The 20,268-nt window shown below is 41.0% G+C and overlaps 1 protein-coding gene across 1 annotated transcript in view; it reads right to left on the bottom strand.

Moving 5' to 3' along the window:
- UBR5 (ubiquitin protein ligase E3 component n-recognin 5) overlaps positions 1 to 20,268 on the bottom strand; it is a 140,877-nt gene that overhangs the window by 53,679 nt on the left and 66,930 nt on the right. The window contains exons 14-19 of the mRNA XM_073330413.1: positions 15,608 to 15,792; positions 11,322 to 11,431; positions 8,828 to 8,940; positions 1,758 to 1,901; positions 1,559 to 1,670; positions 1,184 to 1,338 (exon numbers count right to left, since the gene is read on the bottom strand). Coding sequence (XP_073186514.1) covers positions 1,184 to 1,338; positions 1,559 to 1,670; positions 1,758 to 1,901; positions 8,828 to 8,940; positions 11,322 to 11,431; positions 15,608 to 15,792 — 819 coding nt within the window. The remainder of the gene's footprint in view (positions 1 to 1,183; positions 1,339 to 1,558; positions 1,671 to 1,757; positions 1,902 to 8,827; positions 8,941 to 11,321; positions 11,432 to 15,607; positions 15,793 to 20,268) is intronic.

Genomic DNA, 20,268 nt, shown 5'->3' with positions numbered 1-20,268 from the left:
CTTACATATCTTTACTAAAGATGTGGATCATACAAAAGCTTGCAGAAATCACTGAATATTATTTTTTCTGTTTCTTCTTCTAAACACCTATGTATGCCTGCAGATCCATTATTCACTTATGTCACCTAAGCAAGTCATGGATTGCCTACACTACATAGAAAAAATATCAATATTGCTGTGTGATATATTTTCTCTATAGCCTTTATATAATAATCTGCATCAAGAAATAAGCAATATGCAGTTAAAGATGGCCCCCTTACATATTCATTACAATACTGAGTTAAGTCTGTTATTCAACCTTAAATTTGGGATTACCTGACTTGTGTATTTAGCCAGGCAAATTCTACACTGATTTAACATACTTTTGACCCGTAATTTCTATTATTTTAAAAGGGGGAGGGGAATGACAAACTTAAAAGAAGCAGATTAACATCACAGGATTTAGAAACTCTGATTTGCAAAATATTGCAAACAAAGCATGCAAGTCCACAGCCAGCCCTATTTGTCTTTACACCAACATTGGAACCTGATCAACCTTGATGCCATAGGAACCCAAAGAGGAGGCTCCATTTAATAAGATCGTGGGTCTGAGAAACATTCAAGAAGTTTCAGTCTTCTGGAAGTGCTTCCAGGAGACTTAGTAGTTCAGAATGCTCCTAAGAGAGGATGTGCTGCACAGCCATGTGTCAGTGATCACATGTTCATTAAGCTCCTTATAGACACATTCACTTCACATCCTATTAGACAGATGCTTAACAAGCTTAACACACTGAGCATGAAATAGTTTTTACTATTTTCAAATGTTCAGAAATGGGTCAGATGAAAATCTTCTTTCCTCCTGAACAAAGCCATATCTGCTGTTCACTGAAGTCTTCACTGAAGCAGTAGCTACTTCCTCTGTAATAAAAATACTTTGCGCCTTCCGTCCAAGGATTTCAAAGTTCTGATATGTGATTTTCAGACATGCTTAAAAGTATTTAAGTGCCTAACTTTCAATGAAAGTCAAGGGAGTTGGATGCCTAGCTCCCTTAAACCATTTAAAAATCCCAGCTCTTCCAAACCTTAAACGAGTTTTAGAAAAGTAAGCAGCATTTCCATTTTACAGATTAGGAAAACTAAAGCACTAAAGCACTTTAAATGACTAAATTCTAACAGGGAAATTAACAAGAGAACCCAAACAAACCTGTCCAGCTGTAAAAATGGCAACACTTCTCTCATTCTGACCCAGGAAAGCAATGCTGCTAGTGGGGAAGTTATTTTCTTGCTCAGCTTTCCCTGTAGCAAGGTCAAATATGCAGTATCGAACCCAGTTCCCAGTCTTCAGGACAGCATGCACTCCTTCATGGGTACATGAACAAGAAAGAAAAAAAATTAAACATCTCTCGTTGATGGCGTTCTGTAATACAACAGAACACACATACAAACCATTGCATCTCTAATAATTTGTTAAATCAACGCAGACAAGAATGCACCTTAATCTGACAGTTGAAATGTTTTCTACAAAGGGGAAAAAACACTTCTAAGAAGTGCAGCAGGGTAGTTTACAGAAAACACTTACCTTTTGAATCTACATTCACTGCTAGAATCTCTGTTTTTTCAGGAATACACAGCTTTTTAGGAGTCCTTTGGAAGCAGTCTGGAACTTTTGGAGTCCCGCCAGTTTTGACTACCTAAAAAACAAGAGCAAGATTTCAGTATGCAAACAGCATGAGGAAATTTCAAATTCCTGTTTTTTTTTATTTCTCCATCCAACATACCTGGAGTTCATCTATTCTGAGCAGCCTACAATCTTGGAGAAGGGAAGAAGGATCGGGATCTGAACCAGAGCTGCTCTGACAGTTTGCATTACTGGATGTGCCTGGAAATTTCACAGCAACATAGGCACCATCCACTTTTAGTACCTACAAGCAGAAAATATTAAATATAATTGATGTGTTACTAAAAACTTTGAGATAAAGCTGTAGTTTTATGTACCCTGAACCTTTTTGTCAGAGCATGGAAGTTTGATCTGAGTCAGTAAGTCTTAACTCGGAAGCCCCTAGCTATTAGGGGCATTATTCTTCTGCAGTTACTGGGTTCCTGTGCACCTATTTGTTTAGACGGATTTCTTCATGCCTATCCCTAATCCAGTATTTGGAATGACTACGAAAAGGAGCCGCAAGACAGTAACCGGTGAACAGAGTGGTCTTACTTATCTGCCCCAATCCAATCTCAAAAATAGTTTACTATTAAAACTCGAGTCTAAGAATGCAGCCACACATACCCAGGAACATTTACACTACATGCATCTTTCCCCTTACAAAAGCAGTCGAAAGCCTCAGACACTTCTTCTGAAATTTTAAGTGATACTTGCCCTTGAAGAGTTGCTCATTATATATGCATGACTGGTATGCTTGCCAAACAAGTTCCTCAGTTTAGCATTGCATTCATGAATCACCAAACTGCAAAGCCATCATGTCCCTTGGTCATTCCAGCTGCAGTCACCAGTCTCTCAAAAGTACAAGAGAAAAATAAGCAGAAAAAGTGTAACGTTCCTTTAACTTTTGAGGCTTCTAGGATGAATCAAGGTCCAATAATACTTTCACCTTTTGGTCAAAACCAGGTAATGAGACCTGCCTTCAGATTTACTAAGGCCTTCATCTCAAGGAATAATGGTAACTCTGAAGCTTTTGCTAGCCTCTCAATTAAGTGAGATTGGTGCAGGTACCCTGCCTGCAAGGAAAGAAAAGAAGTATTTTGTTCACTAGTCAACTACTGCACCCTCCTCTACTCCGATGGAGTTGTAAGGAGTAGGAGAGCTTCCCTCTAAATCTTCAGGGTAACAGAGACTCCTATGGACTCGCAACCCTTCTCCCAACCAGTTTCAGGCCACCAAGTGCTTTGATGGAAAAAGATGCTTTAACACCCTGTATCAAGAGAGATGGCACCAAGGCTGGCGACAACGTAACCGGCAGTGTTACAGGCAGTGGTGCCAAAGCATGAGGCACACTCACCCAGAGATGGGAGCGAGCTTGATGCCCTATTCTGCGTCAATTAATACAGAGCGTACAGGATTGACAAGTTGTAAGAACATGGTGTAAAGCCACAAATCTGGCCCTGTCAAGAGAGAACATGTTCTAGACCAGAGTTTAGCCAGCAGGAATGGTAATAAAAGAATGATGTTGCATGGAGGACTCAAGCAGTTTGATCCAGGCATTCCAGGGAAAACTAGGCATAGAAAGTGTCAGTAAATAATCTACACTTGAAGGGAGGCTTCAGTGCCAGTTTCTCCAGCGATCTGTGCTGTAGACTGAGTGTTTGAGACCACAGTGAAGCCTTGGCATAACCACTGCTTTAACGTATGGGAGCTCACAAATGACTGTTTAAGTGTTGCTATGGAAGTCTTCACTTGTGCCTCTTCTAAAAACAGATGGCTCTGTACAGTCTTAACTTCTATCACGAGCACGGAGAGCTATGAGGCCATCTTCCACGTTTCCTTCTTTCCCATCTTCAAGACTTACATAACCTGCTACAGGGGAAAAAGTTGGCATTCTCTCCAGCATCGAACAAATCAACACATCTTCCTAAAACAAATCTGCTCTAGACTTCTTCTGATCACACTTCAGTCACCATTTAAAGCAACTGAGCTGCTTTTTATATAGTCAGTAAAAAAGAAATACAGACAGAATAAGAAAAATGCAGTGACCCTAAAAGGAAACTGTTTTTTAAAGGAGAAGCACCAAAACTGAAAATCTTTATTTAGAAAGAAACTAATGGTCATTCAGAGTTGATTTAGGAAAACCAGGGAAAACCTTCATTCAAGAAGATTTGGGAGAGAAGGGATTAGAAGCGAGCTCCTGAAAAAAGACCACTATGGTAGCTCCTTCATTGACAAATGCTACAGTAGTTATTGGCTTTTATGTGTGTCAGACTAGTCAGGATAGACCACCCACTGACGAATCAAGCAATCAACTGGGAAGTAAAAACTGGATGCTCTGATCCCAGTTATACAGAGAACACAGACCCAAGAGTTTGGATCTATTATATACTTGCCTTTAGAAAAAGATTAGTTGACCAGTATACAACAGCAACATTTTCGTAAAATTAGAATCATAGAATCATAGAATATCAGGGTTGGAAGGGACCCCAGAAGGTCATCTAGTCCAACCCCCTGCTCGAAGCAGGACCAATTCCCAGTTAAATCATCCCAGCCAGGGCTTTGTCAAGCCTGACCTTAAAAACCTCTAAGGAAGGAGATTCTACCACCTCCCTAGGTAACGCATTCCAGTGTTTCACCACCCTCTTAGTGAAAAAGTTTTTCCTAATATCCAAATTTCTAATATCCAAATTTCCTAATATCCAAATCCAAATTAGTCAAGTTGCTCAGACTCGTTTTTATTCCCAGTTTATTTTAGTCTCAGTTCAATGAAAGAAGCTCACTACTAAGCCCTGGTATTTTATTCTTTTTAATAAAAATACCTGACTTCGAAATCTCTTTCAGAAACAGAATTGTTTGCTAGACATTCCACACTGCTAGTTCAGCTTCTCACAATTTGTGCAAATTCCATCAAAAACTAAAATACAATATTCACTTTACAATTTTAGCAACAGAATATATGCATATGTTGTACACAGTCGTACATTCAGTAAGAGTTAGCCTCTAAGAGTTGTCATTAAATAGACAAAACTTATTTAGAACAAAGACAAGCAGATAAAAACGCTGACGTTTAAATACGTTTCCAAAAGCAATATTCACCTTCCATGGCATCTGCTCACTTTCACTATTCTCTCTTTATATTCCACCGTAGTTTTTCAGTATTTTAAAATTTGGTTGAAAAGGAAATATTTTAGTAAGTTTGCCACTTACCACACAAAGATATACATTTACTAACATTGAACACACACACACACACACACACGCTTTCTTGTGCATTTCATTAAGTTATACTAAAAAAGTGAAGTGGAGAAAAAAATATTCTGAATGATCAGGAAAAAAAAATTTCAATGGTAAGTTCTGTTCCTCAGCAACAAATGGAGGCAATTCTGCTGAGGTTCTTCTCCTTAGGGCTCAGTGTAGAAGTCTATGTTAGACTGACACTCTCCAGTATTAAAGAACATGGAAGATGACTATTACAGAGCTGATCCTTTCAGAAATTACATTTTTCTGCATAAATATTCCATCTCTCCACGGTGACTGGATTTCCTCTCCAGAAAGCAGCACAGCTAGCCAAGTGAAAGTGCAATTTTACATTTTTAAACCAATTCACCATGGGACTGAACAGGACCAGTTTAATAGCTTGCCCTATTTCAATATAATCCATACTTATTTTAATGTAAAGAGAAGACTACTTCCTTACACTCAGAGCATGTACAAAAGGCCATGCCTAAAGGAATAATGGATTAAGACAAGTACAGCCATGAAAAGGAGCTACATACCCTTTCAGAGACTATGTTAGATGTGAGTACCTCTAAGGCATCTTTCCTATGGGGTTGAGGCCCAAGGCAAAAATTCCAGAAACTAAGACAAAGACTAAATGAATTTGAAGCACTGCCTAAAAAGATACATCCCAATTTTCTGGCCAAGCTTTTTTACCCATTCAATCCAATTTGGGTATTACACACAAGAGCAAAAGAAAAATTTTGGCTTATGAACTTAGAAATGTACACTATCTTGAACTCTCAATCTGATCCAGGATGTGTTTGATGGACTGAAGCTGTTTGGGGAAGCCCTGGACACTGCCAATAGGAAGTTTCAGAATGGAACTGCAGCTGCCAAAGTACAAGACAGAAGCAGCTTCAACCCAATTTCCCTACACTTCTGATTTCAACCATTCCAAGCAGCAGCATCTAATAGTTAAAATAGCAGGTGCAAGACTTTGGTCCTGAATAATATTCACTCCCTGTTCCTGTATCCATCTGTTTTCACCACCTTGGCAACCTTCTAATTAGGATCTCCTTGACTCATAGGGCTTCGAGGAATATGCTTTGGATTCCGTTCCAAACCCATGAGGATTAGGATTAAAGTGGAACATCAAAACTAGGAAAAAAAAAATACAGGTGTGGGAAATAGCCTGAACCTACATCCAAGAGCTTCCATCTGATAAGTTCTGCTGCTCTCCTGTCTTCCAGTGTCTTTTAAGGATACAATAAACTAGGAGTTACTGCACTCAGACCATTCCTTCTGTGTAGTACAAAAGGAACAAATACACATCAGTATATCTGAGGTGTCTAAGGTAGCAGGCCTTAGGAGAAGATTTTCATTGAAGTTTCCTCAAGCTATGGAAGTCTCACAAACCCTGATCTGTCCGAGCCCTGATTTCATACTGTAGGAGGTTGTACAAAACATCTACTTTTCCAAAGATGGTGGTGGCACACAGAGGGACAACTGGGAAAGAATAGGATTGAGTCCATTTCAAAACTGGGCAGGTCATCTTGTCTTTTTGACATGTCTGATAACTGTTTGCAATTTGGAAGTCTGTATGCATCTAAAAATTAGGGATACATGCAATGTATAAATCTAAAATAGGAGGACCCAAATCCTCTTTCCATTCACTAAAGCATTAAAAAAGGTTAAACAATTACCAAGACTACTGTTGCAAGATGAACAAGCCTGGCTATTGTGGAGGCTTGCAAGACAGAAGCATAATGAACAGTATTTTTCAAGTGGATATTAACAGTGTCCCCAACTTGTTCTACGCAACTTCATGGACAGAAAGACGCTAAGCAATCTGAATCAGTAAGGTTGCAACGTGCATTTCTCTGCCCTCTTTCACTGGACATTACAAGTGCATGTCTATTTTTGCATGCTGGGTTCTGGAAGCTACTGTTTATCTAAATCTTTATTTTGCTATCTATTTTTATACTATTGCTTTCAACTTAAAATTGGCTGACATTTATATTGTATTGTACATTTTACAGTGCTATATAAATATATAGGTAGTAAAGTTTCCCTACCTTAAAGAATTTACAATCTAAGAGATATAAATGGCTATTAAAACAGTACCATAAATGAATATTGTGCGTAAAACACATTCCTGGCCATCAAGAGTTCACATTCTAAAATAAGTCAACTCGATATCTCATGATTAGAAAAAACGAGGGCAAAAGGATGGACATGAATAACAGCAGTACAACTGTGTGATTGTTTTAGTTGGTAATACAAGAATTGGAGACAGAATTATTTTTTCCAAACTGTTCATTCATGCCTGATACCATTTCTTGGAAGAGAGGAATAGGTTTTGTAGGCTTCATTTCTGTTCAGACAAAGGAGAGTCTGCAGAGATTACTGGAGAAGGAGGGAAGCATTCTTGAAAGCAGTGGGATTGGTGGGTTGGGTAAAGATCAGCTGGACCTGTCCCTTTCTTTTTCATAGCTTGAACATTTTAGTTTTACTTTTAAAAACATTGTTTGCATTATTATGGTGCCATCTAGCCTTCTATATTTAAAAAAAATCAGCAAAGGTGACTGAGTTGTCCTGATGGGTGGGCCTCCTTACTAGCAATTGTGGACATATGTAAGTTGTAAAAATTTACAGGCAGAAAGACTGCTATATTTGCACATCACAAAAACAGTGTGCACAAAACAAATTCAACCTCATTTATTTTATGTGTATTACAGTGTCACGTAGAGGTCTCACCCCAGATTTAGCACTATTGTGCCAGGTACTGTACACAGACACAGCGAGAAACCGTCCCTGCCCTGAAGAACTTACAATCTAAACGGAAGAGACAGACAAAAGGCAAAGAGATTAAATGGCTTTTGCAAAGTCACAGACCACATCAGTGGCAGAAATAGTAACAGAATCCAAGTATCCTGATTCCCAGTTCAGTGCCCTATCCACTAGAACACACAGTGTCCCCAAGAGAAATCTGAAAGTGCTTTCGGGTGTTCTTACACAAATAACTCAATCCTCCTGTATGCAGCAATAATCCATACGAGAAAGTGGAAATTCATCATGGGATCTTCCCCTTTCAGAAAGGGAAGCAGTGCAAGTTTCTGCAGTTCACTACAAATTGTGCCGGCTTTTCCGCAAGTTTAGAGAATACAGCAGAAAAATGCCCAACTGACCTCATCCCTCCTAACTAATTTCACGAAGCCAGAACCAAAGGAGTGTTGGAAACAAAGGGCAGTGCAGTGTAGAGACAGTACCTCCCTCTTCGGCACTCTTGATCCTGCGCAAGATCTCTGAAGGCAGGTTCACCTTCACATGTGGGTTCAGACAGGAGCTTGGGGTCCTGAGATATATAGGAACAGACAAACTGCTGTTCTTGAATAAAGTAAAATGTCCTGCTGGTGCCATTTAGTAAAAAGTGAAATAAGATTATTCCCCAGTTTCCAGTAAACATGTCAGTTTATTTCTACTCTGAATCTTGTTCTTGTTTGTTTTCCGGGGTCCCATTTTATCAACAGATTTGTTCAAGCAAATTTTCAGGTGATGCTGTCTCAAAAATGTAGTTTATTTGACCCACCAGGATTTTGCTAGACAGCCCAGGGGGCTAAATTCCTTCCTTTATAAGAACTTTTGAGCAAGGCCAAATCTTTGTGCTTTCTTCCAATGCTAGGCTTGAATCAAGTCCAGGGAAAAATCAAAGATTACTTCTTTCACAGTCAGTGTCTTGGACTCAGTGTGTTTGCAGTTGGTGAGCATCAGTGATTGTGTTAAGAACAAACGTTAAAATATGACAAAAGTTGTGCTGGGAAGAAGCACAGCAAACAATACTCCCATCTGTCCCCAGAACTGGGTCACTTTACAGCCAAAGTAAAACCAACTGAACAGTCAGCCAATCGAAAGGAAAGGTTGTTTCACACCAATTAAAAGGAAAGCAGTCAGAATTCATTTTAAACAAACCTTGCCAACAGGAACATTCTTAACATCTTCTACAAACACGACTTCCCGAAGAGACCACTGCTCTTCATTCACTTTCTCCTCTTCTTTCGGCGCAGGAGTAGACCGTCGTCGTTCTTAAACGACAACAAAATAATAAGTACCAAAAAACCTGCAACTTGAAATATTTCATCTAAATATAGCAGAGGTCTTACTTTATGCCTAACACACACACTTTGCAGAAGTGTACCATTACTCAAACCAAAATTTAAATCAGAAGTAAAATTTAGTTTGATTCTAACACTGTCTGAAGTCAGGGTAGCATAACAGAATTTCTCAATGTCACTTAAATGTTTTGCCAATAAATCTGTACCAAACAGTAAAGCTGTTCCATAACAACAAAAAGAAACTAAAAAAAAAGTCTATTAAAGCTATGACTTCCTTAGTTATGTTAATTCATTCCTAGCCATGTCTGTTTATTCCATATGTTAAAGATTCAGAGTATTAAAGTACCAAATGTTCTTGTAATGTTACGGTAATTACGATAAAGGAACCTAAAAAGCTGAAGTTAGCATAAGATCCTTAATTCAGACATGTTAAATATGCTGCATTAATTATGACATCCTTGCAAAACTCTGCCAACTAGCCCAGGGCAATATTTGACAGATGAATAAAACAGTATTACTGTGGTAAAAGTCATAGAACACATTTTGGACCTGGGTTGCAATGTATTCATGGCAGTCTTATAATTTTGTTTTAAAGATCAACATCTGAAGAGCAAGTGTTAAGATGCACATTTGTATTCTTGTTAATAGCGTAACATGGCTGAGTTAACATTAGTATGAGGCCCTTTGCTTCCTTACTTATAAGGGTTCATATTAACCAATAATACATGAACATATGATTTCATATTTTTTTAAATAAAGAAACAGGAAAGGTTCATAAACTCCACACATTTATAGCCCTGCACTTACAGATTTAAAATTCCACACAAATGTATAAGCACAGGGCTGAAAACATGGGGTCTTTTAATAGCTGGAACATAACTATGTAAACACAAAGATTTTAGTGCTTAAACTTTTCTATGAAGAAAGATTAAACAGACAGCTATTTTAAGTCAAAAAACAGTTACTGCATTCAAAACTAATCTATAAAAGTTTTCTATTTTGAAAGCTTTCTATTTAGATATTGGCTATAACAAAATTAGTATTGTAGGTCAGAACCTAAAGTTCTCTAATCTAGGTAATTATGTGACTCTTCAGTACACTTTATGTGCATAACTGGAGGGACGGGGTCAAAATGAGGAAGTTGTTGAAATTATAGTATCAGACTAAGAATCCATTATGGCTATACTGATTAAAAGTCACAAAGGTGGTAAGGTAGAGACAAGTGCTTTTGAGTTTTTAATGTGGTACATTTGGTATTCTGAGAACTGTTGATGCAAGTAGAAAACAGTTTCATAGCATATGTGCAATACTGAACTTCTAAATTTTTAAAACTGTTACTTTGGGTATGTGCAATAAGAGTGGAAGAAGGTCCTCAGTGGAAGACTATCCAATTGGAAGCTTGCTCTAGTTAAGCTGCCTGAGCAAAATACATAGAAATGTTTTAAAATAATCTGGAAGTGCATAAGGTATATTTCTGCTACCCTTGCACGCTTCAAAAACTGAAGAATGGATCTTGCTCAATTTTTCAAAACCAGTTCAATTCTAGATTGAAACCAAGCATGGAAAATTTAATTCCAGGAAGTTCTAAACATACAAAAATAGTTATACAGAGACTTTCGTTATAACCAACTACAGTGTTTCTACCAATGAGCATCACATATTTATTGACTTTTGTATAAATCTACAAGCTCCATGACTGAAATTTACTATATTTACTTTAAGATACCCAGCACTAAACTCCCACTGTTATTCTAATAAATTCTACATTAGAGAAATGTAGAATTTATTAGAATAACAGTGGCAATAACAACAGTAGAATAACAGTAGGAGGACACTGGCAAATCTGAACTTTCAGCATCCATGGATTAAAGACTACTGTGACTTTTTTTTTAAATTAAAGTGAACTGCAGTTCGGTAGAAGAGCCAGAATGCATTTTGCCAGTCAGAAAGTTACATTTTCAAAGATTTCTGTTAACTACACTATTCATAAGACATCTCCCATTTACTGATTTTAAAATTACTTGTAAAGTGCACTCTTCAGTGCTAGAGATAAATTAAAACAAACACATTGCGATTGACTTAATGTAACTGTGATATATTACAGTTATATAGACAGGTTTCAGATTAGCAGCTGTGTTAGTCTGTATTCGCAAAAAGAAAAGGAGTACTTGTGGCACCTTAGAGACTAACAAATTTATTTGAGCATAAGCTTTTGTGAGCTATGCATCCGATGAAGTGAGCTGTAGCTCACGAAAGCTTATGCTCAAATCAATTGGTTAGTCTCTAAGGTGCCACAAGTACTCCTTTTCTTTTTAGTTATATAGACAGTACACTATTAAAGTAAAACTTACTGTATGGCATTGATGCGCTGCTTGCAATTGAAGATGCATCACTACACGTAGAAGCTGGGGATGGTGGTGGACCCATTTCAGTTTTCACTGGTTCCTGTTTGCTTTCAGGCCTGGGATTTAAGAATTTAATTATATTTATGAAAAAAACATTACCAGAATGAAAAGTCTATTTCAAGGTTTGGACAAACTGTTTCTTGGGCTTGTTTTGATGAACAAAAAGCTAATCTAGCCAAGCATTTTACATTGTAACTTGTGTAAGAGATAAAAATACTTTTCTTTTTGCAAACACTTAAACAGATTTCTTAATTTAGAATGAAACAGTAAAAATCCTAATATAAATCTAAATTTCTATGTTTTTAAACATATCCCATTATAGAGCTACTAGGATAAAGTTATGTCTAGATGATGCTATGTTCCTTACTCAAGGTCTGGCTGTATAATTGTTCTCAATGGAGAGCTGAAATCCCACATTTTGGAATGTTAAAACATCCCCAAATGTGAACTAACTTGGTAGGATAGGGAGGGAAGACGAGAAAGGTGTTTATTTATTAAAGTGACCTATAAAACTCAAAATAAGTTGTAAGAAAAGTGTCAAACTAACACAGGGGTCTCAAACATGCGGGCCGCACGCCAGCTCCCCTCGGCACCCCAGCCTCCCCCACGAGCGGCTCCAGCCCGGCGCGCATCACAGGTAGGGCAGGCTCCCTCCCTGCCTGCCCTGCCCCCGTGCCGGGACCTGGGGGTGGGGGAGTGGGAGGAGACAGGGGTCTGTGTGTTGCCCTGGCCGCTCCTCCAGGTACCTCCCTCGAAGCTCCCATTGGCCGGGAACAGGGAACCTCGGCCAGTGGGAGCTTCAGGGGATGTGCCTGGAGGAGCACCAGGGCAACACACAGATTGAGGTCCCGGCAGCTTCCCTGAGCAGCGCCGGGGCAGGGCAGGCAGGCAGGGAGGGAGGGAGCCTGCCCTGCCCCCGGTGCACGCTGGGCTGGACCCACCCCCAGAACCTCTCCAGCAGCAGAACCCTCTGCACGCCAACCCCCTGCCACATGCCAACACCCCACACCCACCCTGCACCCTAACCCCCTGCCCTGAGCCCCCTGAAGCTCCCTGCGCCCCTCCTGAACCCCCTGGAGGCAGGAAGGGGGTGGAGCTGGGGTGGGAATGGGGACAGGGAAGGGGTGGGAAGAGGCGGGGCAGGGCCGGGACCTCACGGAAGGGGTGGAGTGGGGGTAGGGCAGCAGAGGGGGTGGTCAGTGATGCAGCCCTTAGGCCAATGCACTAGTCCTCATGTGGCCCTCGTGGTCATTTGAGTTTGAGACCCCTGAACTAACAGAAACAGTTTGCTCTTAAGAGTACGTGAAAATTTTCAGGCCAAATCAATTTTTTTCAAATCAGAGTTATCAGTGGGCTAACAGGACTTTTTAATGGAAGCTGGATGCAACCCTAACTTTGGAGAGAGTACCTAACACAGCTTTTCACAATATAATGAGTACCAAGACTGAAGCAATTTCCAGCTTACTAAAATACACAATTGTTCAAGTAAAGTTTTACTACCACTATGAAACAACACAGCAGACAAAAGAGTCTCAGTCTTCACATAACACTCCTGTTTAAACGTCCATAGTTTCGAACACTTGTGGTGACATCTTGATGGCAATTAAAACGTCTGCACATTTAGGTAATTTGAAAATGCAGACTTTACCAGTAAATCCGAGTCTCATTTTGAGAAGGAATAATAAAAAAAAAAAACCTCCAGATTTCGCTCAACCCCATACTCCTTATCTAAGGTCTGACCACTTCCAAATGTTTTCCTTTATATTTTGGCATCACCGATTCAAAGCTCTCTCAACTAAAATATTCAACAAACTATTTAGTTGATAAAGTAACTGAATCACCCCTTTTGGATTGTTTTTTCCTTCCCCCCCAAATTGTGTGTTGTCAAGTTATAACAAGATGTTATAAGCTAGCAACCATGTTCTGTTAAAAAATATCAATAGTTTACCTAATTTAAAATCTCCTGCTATAATATACAGTACATAAGAGCATCATTTATTGTTCTAGCTAAACAATAATACCAGCTGGAAATGACATTCAGCCAAAAGCAAATAAAAGCTAAAGCAATAAATATGGTCACATATAATACATCAGTAATTCAGTAACACAAACCAAAAGCAATACGGTCAAGTCAGCTACCACCTCTCAAAACAGGATATCAGCAAGACATTTTTCTTTCAAATTGTGTTAACTTGCTATTTGCTATCCAAAATTATAGAATAAGTACTGAAGATCTACGTACTTCTAATTGCAACAGATGTGGTGCAATTTCAGTCCCTCACCAATAATAATTAAAAGCTATTATTCCAATTTGGGAAAGTAAATATATTTCAAAAATATTTTTTTCTCTACAAAATAAAAAAAAGTGGACTAATGCCCTCTGGAAACTATGAGGACTTTACCTTGAATGTTCTTGCTTATTTTACCGCTGTGATTTTCAACCTTTTGTCATTTGCAAACCGCTAAAAAAAAAGTTTCAAATGGAGAAGTGAACCCCTTTGGAAATCTTAGACAGTCTGCGAACCCTCAGGGGTCCGCAGGCCACAGGTTGAAAACCACTATTTTACTGAATTTCCCTAGAGATTACCTTCACCCTTTACATCTGAGCTATACTAGCAATCACTCTGAGGAGGGAATGACAGTCAAAAGCAGGAGGAGGATATGGGAAAGAGGAATGGTAGTGGAAACATCTGACCCAGTATTAGGACAAAGGAAAAAGTAGTGTCCAATGCTGTGAGAAGTGGCCAGAGCACCAGTGACATCTGGCAGGTTATCAGTTGATCTATCCAGGAGGAAGTAATGGCTGAGCTGGCCATTTGGTAGGTACCATAGGGAGAGAGAAAAGTGGCCTTAAATTTTTACTTGAAAGAAGTTATTTAGACAAAGCTGGATTTCTGATTGTTGGTGGACATTAGGGTAAATACATATTAGATGTCAACTTTCCAGAAAAGGGTCTGATTAAGAACCAAGGAAACAAGCAAACATTTTAGCAACTCCAAACTTCTACAGTAAATGCACTAAGGCAAGCTCAAAACTTATAAAAATGATACATCCCTTAATTTTTGGAAATTTTCAAATAAGTACTATGAAGTTAAAAAATATATTAACATATTGATTTTCAAGTTGAGTAGGGTAAAGAGAAGAGACAAGCACAGTCAAATGACCCAACAGGTAAATAGGGCACTCTTCCACTCACAAATTCCAGAACAAAATTTACTAGCTGAACTAGACTGAAGCATAAATATGGTGCTCAGTAACCCTGTAGACTTTTAGTCAGGCTGTCTGATATTAACAACTCAGTTATCCCAATAGTCTGTTTTCCCCTCTCACATCAAGCAATCCTACTAATACCAGAGAACACTGGAATCACCAACAACTGCCCTATAAAAATCTCTTTTAGTGACCAATAGAGTTTTTTTTAATGGTTTAGTAGTTTCAACAAGTGACACTGTCATGCCTCTGTTTGCTTGCCTGCCTACCCTGATCCCCATCACTGATAATTCCTCCTTCAGATTCAGTTATCCTGACATTCTTCACAAGACGGTCCTCTTTTTCATATGCCGCTCTGTTTCTAAACCCCATCAATTTAATGTTAAAGAGTACAGTAAAACCCGAGAGTTACAAACAGAGTTATAAACTGACCACACACCTAATTTGGAACCAGAAGTACACAATCAGGCAGCAGCAGACACACACACACACACAGGCAAATACAGTACAGTACTGTGTTAAACGTAAACTACTAAAAAATTGAAGGGAAAGCAGGCTTTTTCTTCTGCATAGTAAAGTTTCAAAGCTGAATTAAGTCCATGTTCAGTTGTAAACTTTTGAAAGAATCAAAGTTTATTTAGAGTTAGGAACATTTCAGAGTTACAAACAACCTTCATTCCCAAGGTGTTCATAACGCAGAGGTTCTACTATATAAGTGGTTTGTGTCACTCACTCATTACCCCTAAAATAATCCATTTTACTGAATAGTTATTTGCCAGGTAATCTCCATCAGTGAGATCAGGAAAGAGCTCACAGCAGCACGCTGCAGAATCTATGGGGATTTTGTTTAATTTCATCAGAGTCTGCTAGAAACTTCATGTAAGCTTGATGCAAACTCGTGATCGCCAGTTTAAATTAATCGGTATCTCAATTAATATCGATATTAATGTTTAATTAATATTTTGCCAAACTAGTAAATTTTCACTCCAAAAATATATACAGATTCTTTTTAGCGCACTTACTTTGCCTCAGTAGTTTTGCTAGCTTTCTCCATGTTTTTCAAGCTCTCTGGTGATCGAAGCTGGAACCTACAGCTATCGTTCATATTCCAAACCGATTCCATTAAGACACCCACTTTAGGGATTCCAGCGCTAATTGAAAAAGCCACGGCTCCAGCATGATAAAGGGGATTATTTCTCAGGCATACCTACAGACAAGAGTTAGAAATAGCTGAATATTTCTATGTAAGATCAGACAAAAAATAATATTAATTCAGATAAGAGCACAAGAAAACATTGAACATACATATATCTCTGTGAAAGTGTCTCATTTCCTCAGCAATTAGAAAGGGAAAACTTTAGGGGAGGATTCAGAGTAGCAGCCGTGTTAGTCTATATTCGCAAAAAGAAAAGGAGTACTTGTGGCACCTTAGACACTAACCAATTTATTTGAGCATGAGCTTTTGTGAGCTACAGCTCACTTCATCGGATGCATACCGTGGAAACTGCAGCAGACATTATATACACACAGAGATCATGAAACAATACCTCCTCCCACCCCACTGTCCTGCTGGTAATAGCTTATCTAAAGTGATCATCAAGTTGGGCTGGAAATGGCTTCTGAGCTGTAGCTCACGAAAGCTTATGCTCAAATAAATTGGTTAGTCTCTAAGGTGCCACAAGTACTCCTTTTCTTTTTAGGGGAGGACACAATAGGTACAGATGCAACCAGCAGCTGCCAGTTGCAAAATGGCCATTTCAAATATGACTTTACCAAGCAACTACAACCTTAAAGGGCCAGGCTCAGAAAAGAATGCTAGGAAAAAATGTTCCTAGAGAAGTGCCACCCTCCCCTGGGGAGTCAATAAGGACAAGCAGCAGCTCCTTGGAAAGAGGCTGTTCTGGCAGTGTGACTAGAACCATTATTATAATCCCATGGCATGTGATGTTGAGTCTCTTAGGTTGTTTTGAGACCTTTTCAGGACCCAATCTGGCAAATGCTTATATGAGTAACCTAAGCATTTGCCAGATCAGAGCCTAATACTCGAATGACTTATAAAGCAGTATTCTCAATAGAGTACATCAAGTGTTTAGTCCTACAGCCCATAATACATTCTTTAGTACTTTTTAAAGCAATTCAAATTGAATTATGGACAAATAACTACCCCTTGGGCAAAGCTCATGTACACAGATTTTAAGGAGATAAAACAGTTGTAGATTAAGCTACCTCATCTGTATTTTTGTTCTATACTTCTAATGAATGTGTAGAGTGCAATTAGTTCAAATAATTTCAAAAAACAAAAAAAGTTACCTACCATTCATAACTGTTGTTCTTCAAGATGTGTTGCTCATGTCCATTCCATTCTTGGTGTGCGCACACCCACGTGCACAGTTAGAGACTTCTGCCTTACTGGTATCTGTAGCGTCAGCTGCGCCACCCCCTTAAGTGCCGAGCTCATGCGCCAGTATATTAGGTACGGACGACCCTACACCCTCTCAGTTCCTTCTTGCCAGCAACTCTGACATAGGGGCAGGTAACGGAATGGACATGAGCAACACATCTCCAAGAACAACAGTTATGGAAAGTAGGAAATCATTTTTCTTCAAGTGCTTGCTCATGTCAATTCCATTCTAGGGGACACACAAGCAGAATCCTCCAAGGTGGGCTTGGAGTTCACGGACTTGTGGCTTGCAACATTGCTCCACCGAAACCAGCATTGTTCCTGGTCAGCTAGATAAGCGCGTAATGAAATGTTAACATGTGTATGGACGACCAGGTGGCCGCCTTACAGATGTCCTGGATAGGCACTTGGGCTAAGAAAGCTGCCAAAGAGGCTTGCGCTCTGGTTGAATGGGAGGTCATGATCACCGAAGATGGCATCCTTGTATGATTGTAGCAGCAGTGAATGCAGGCAGTAATCCAAAAAGAAATTCTTTGAGCGGACACTGGACAACTTTTCATCCTGTCTGCCACTATGATGAACAATTGCACCAACTTGCGGAATGGCTTAGTCCTTTCAATGTAGAAGGCTAGCGCCCTCCTGATGTCTAGGGAATGCAACCTATGCTCCTCCTCCGACTTATGCGGCTTTGGGAAAAACCAGGTAACTAAATGTCCTGGCACGTATGAAACAGACCACCTTAGGCAGGAAAGCCGGGTGCGGCTGCAGCTGGACGTTGTCTTTGTAAAAGACCGTATAGGGTGGTTCTGAGGTAAGAGCCCTGATCTCAGAGACTGGGCAGGCAGATGTTATTGCAATCAAGAATGCAACTTTCCAGGAAATGGAAAGGAAAAGGAGACAGCAGGAAGCCAGAGGCTCGAAGGTGGGTCTCGTGAGCCGCGACAGCACAAGATTCAGGTCCCACAGAGGGACGGGGTCCCTGATGTGCGGGTAGAGGTGCTCGATGCCCTTGACGAACCTGGTAGTCATGTCCTGGATGAAAACTGACCTACCTTGGAGTGGCGGATGGAAGGCTGAGAGAGTGGCCAAGTGGACCTTGATAGTTGAAAGGGACAGGCCTTGGAGCTTGAGATGCAAAAGTAGTCCAAGACCAACTGCAGAGAGGCCCGCTTGTGCCGGATGCCTTTATCTAAGGTCCAACAAGCGAACTACTTTCATTTGGCCAGGTAGGTCGCTCTGGTGGAGGGCTTTCTGCTGCCCAACAGGACCTGCTGGACACCAGCCGAGCACTTCTGCTCCTCCGCATTTAACCATGCAGCAGCCAAGCCATAAGGTGCAGCGCTGCCAGGTTTGGATGCAGAAGACTGTCGTGGTTTTGTGACAGCACATCCAACTGGAGCGGTAGCCATAACAGAGCAGCCACCAAGAAGTCCAGTAGCATGCCAAACCAGTGGTGGTGTGATGAGGATTATCTTCACCCTGTCCTGCTTGATTTTCATGAGGACTCTGTGGATCAACGGAACTAGGGGGAAGGCATACATTAGAGCACCCCAATCACAGGAACAGGAAAGCGTCCGACAGGAAGCCCCTGTCAAGCTCCCGAAAGGAGCAGAAAACCTGGTATTTCCTGTTGTGCCTGGACGCAAACAGATCTACCTGGGGAGTACTCCACCTCTGGAAGATGCTGCTGACCGCTTCTGGAAGGAGAGACCGTCCCAGCAGGACCTTCTAGTCTCGCCATGGGTGATCTGCCAAGGCGTTCCTGGCTCCAGGGAAGTCTGCAGCTATGAGATGGATGTTGTGTTGTACACAGAAGTCCCATAGCCTAAGGGATTCTTGGCAAAGGGTAGATGACCTGGCTCCATCTTGCTTATTGATATGGAACATAGCTGCTGTACTGTCCATCAGAACCTGGACCACTCAGCTCTTTAGGTGAGGTCGGAAGGCAGGCAGGCGAAGTGGACTGCTCTGAGCTCCCAGACATTGATGTGTAGGGAATGATCAAGACAGGACCAATGACCGTGCATGCTGAGATTTCCCAGGTAGGCTCCCCATCTCAGGTCTGAAGCATCAGAGACTAGGGTAACCAACAGAGGGAGGGCCGCGAACTGAACTCCCTCCAATGCCAATGCAGAATTTTTCCACCATGCAAGTGACAACAGGATGTGGTCTGGGACCTTCACCACATGGTCTGTGCTGTGTCTGTTGGGGACACAGACTGACACCAGCCACGCCTGCAGCAGCCTGAGGTGGAGCCGCGCATGGCAGACCACGTAAGTACAGGCTGCCATGTGGCTCAACAACCGCAGGCACATATAAGCGCCGGTAAGAAGGTGGGCTTGCACACACAAGATCAGGTCTGCCATGGCCTGGGACTGGGTCTCAGGGAGGAAGGTCCTGGCCCGCGTAAAGTCAAGGACTGCTCCAATGAACTCTAAGTCGTGTGCTGGAACTAAGGTTGACTTTTTCTCATTTATTAACCGCTGCAGGTCGCGATTGGTGGACCAAACTAGGTCGAGAGGACACTGCATCTGATCCCGGAATCAGCCCTTTATTAATTAACAAGTTTTTGAGATACAGATAAATTTGCACACCTTGGCTCCTCAGGTAAGGAGCCACTGACGCTATTCACTTTGTAAACGCTCTTGGAGCTGACAAGAGACCGAAGGGCCATGCGTGATTGAAAACGGAAGAGGCCCATCACAAAACAGAGGGAATGCCTGTGCCCTGGGAAAATGGAAATACGAAAATACACGTCCTTTAAGTCAAAGGGAGCATACCAGTCTCCAGGATCCTCAAAATGCCTGCTTCCAGCTTCCTTGGCCTCTGGAAGAACCAGGCTGGGCAGAGGAATGGGAAGACGAAGGGTACTGCCACTTAAACCCTTTGTCTCTGTCCTTCCTGTAGGAGCTGGACTGGGGGAAGCCTCAGGACCTAGACAGAGGAGGCGGGAGACGGAACGGCTTTCTAACCTACTCAGGGGTTTGCAGGCCTGAGGAACAGAGGGTAGCACAGGAGTCTTTAAAGCCGTGGAGCTGTGCATCTGTCAGCTCCGAGAAGATCCCTGCTCCCTCAAATGGGAGGTCCTGAAGGGTAGTCTGCATTTCCTGGGACAGGCTGGAGGACTGCAACCAGGAGCTGCAGCTCATGACCACCACAGAAGCAACTACCCTGGCCGCCAACTCCATAGCATCCCAGACCATCTGGAGAACGTCTCTCGCCACTACCAAGGTGACAAACTATTGTGGAAGGCCCTCCTTGAACTTGCTGATGGAGTCCCAC

Source organism: Lepidochelys kempii, chromosome 2 (genome assembly GCF_965140285.1).
Source record: "Lepidochelys kempii isolate rLepKem1 chromosome 2, rLepKem1.hap1, whole genome shotgun sequence".
NCBI lineage: Eukaryota > Metazoa > Chordata > Testudines > Cheloniidae > Lepidochelys > Lepidochelys kempii.
Note: the sequence above shows the minus strand (reverse complement) of the source record. Positions and strands in the feature narration are given on the sequence as shown.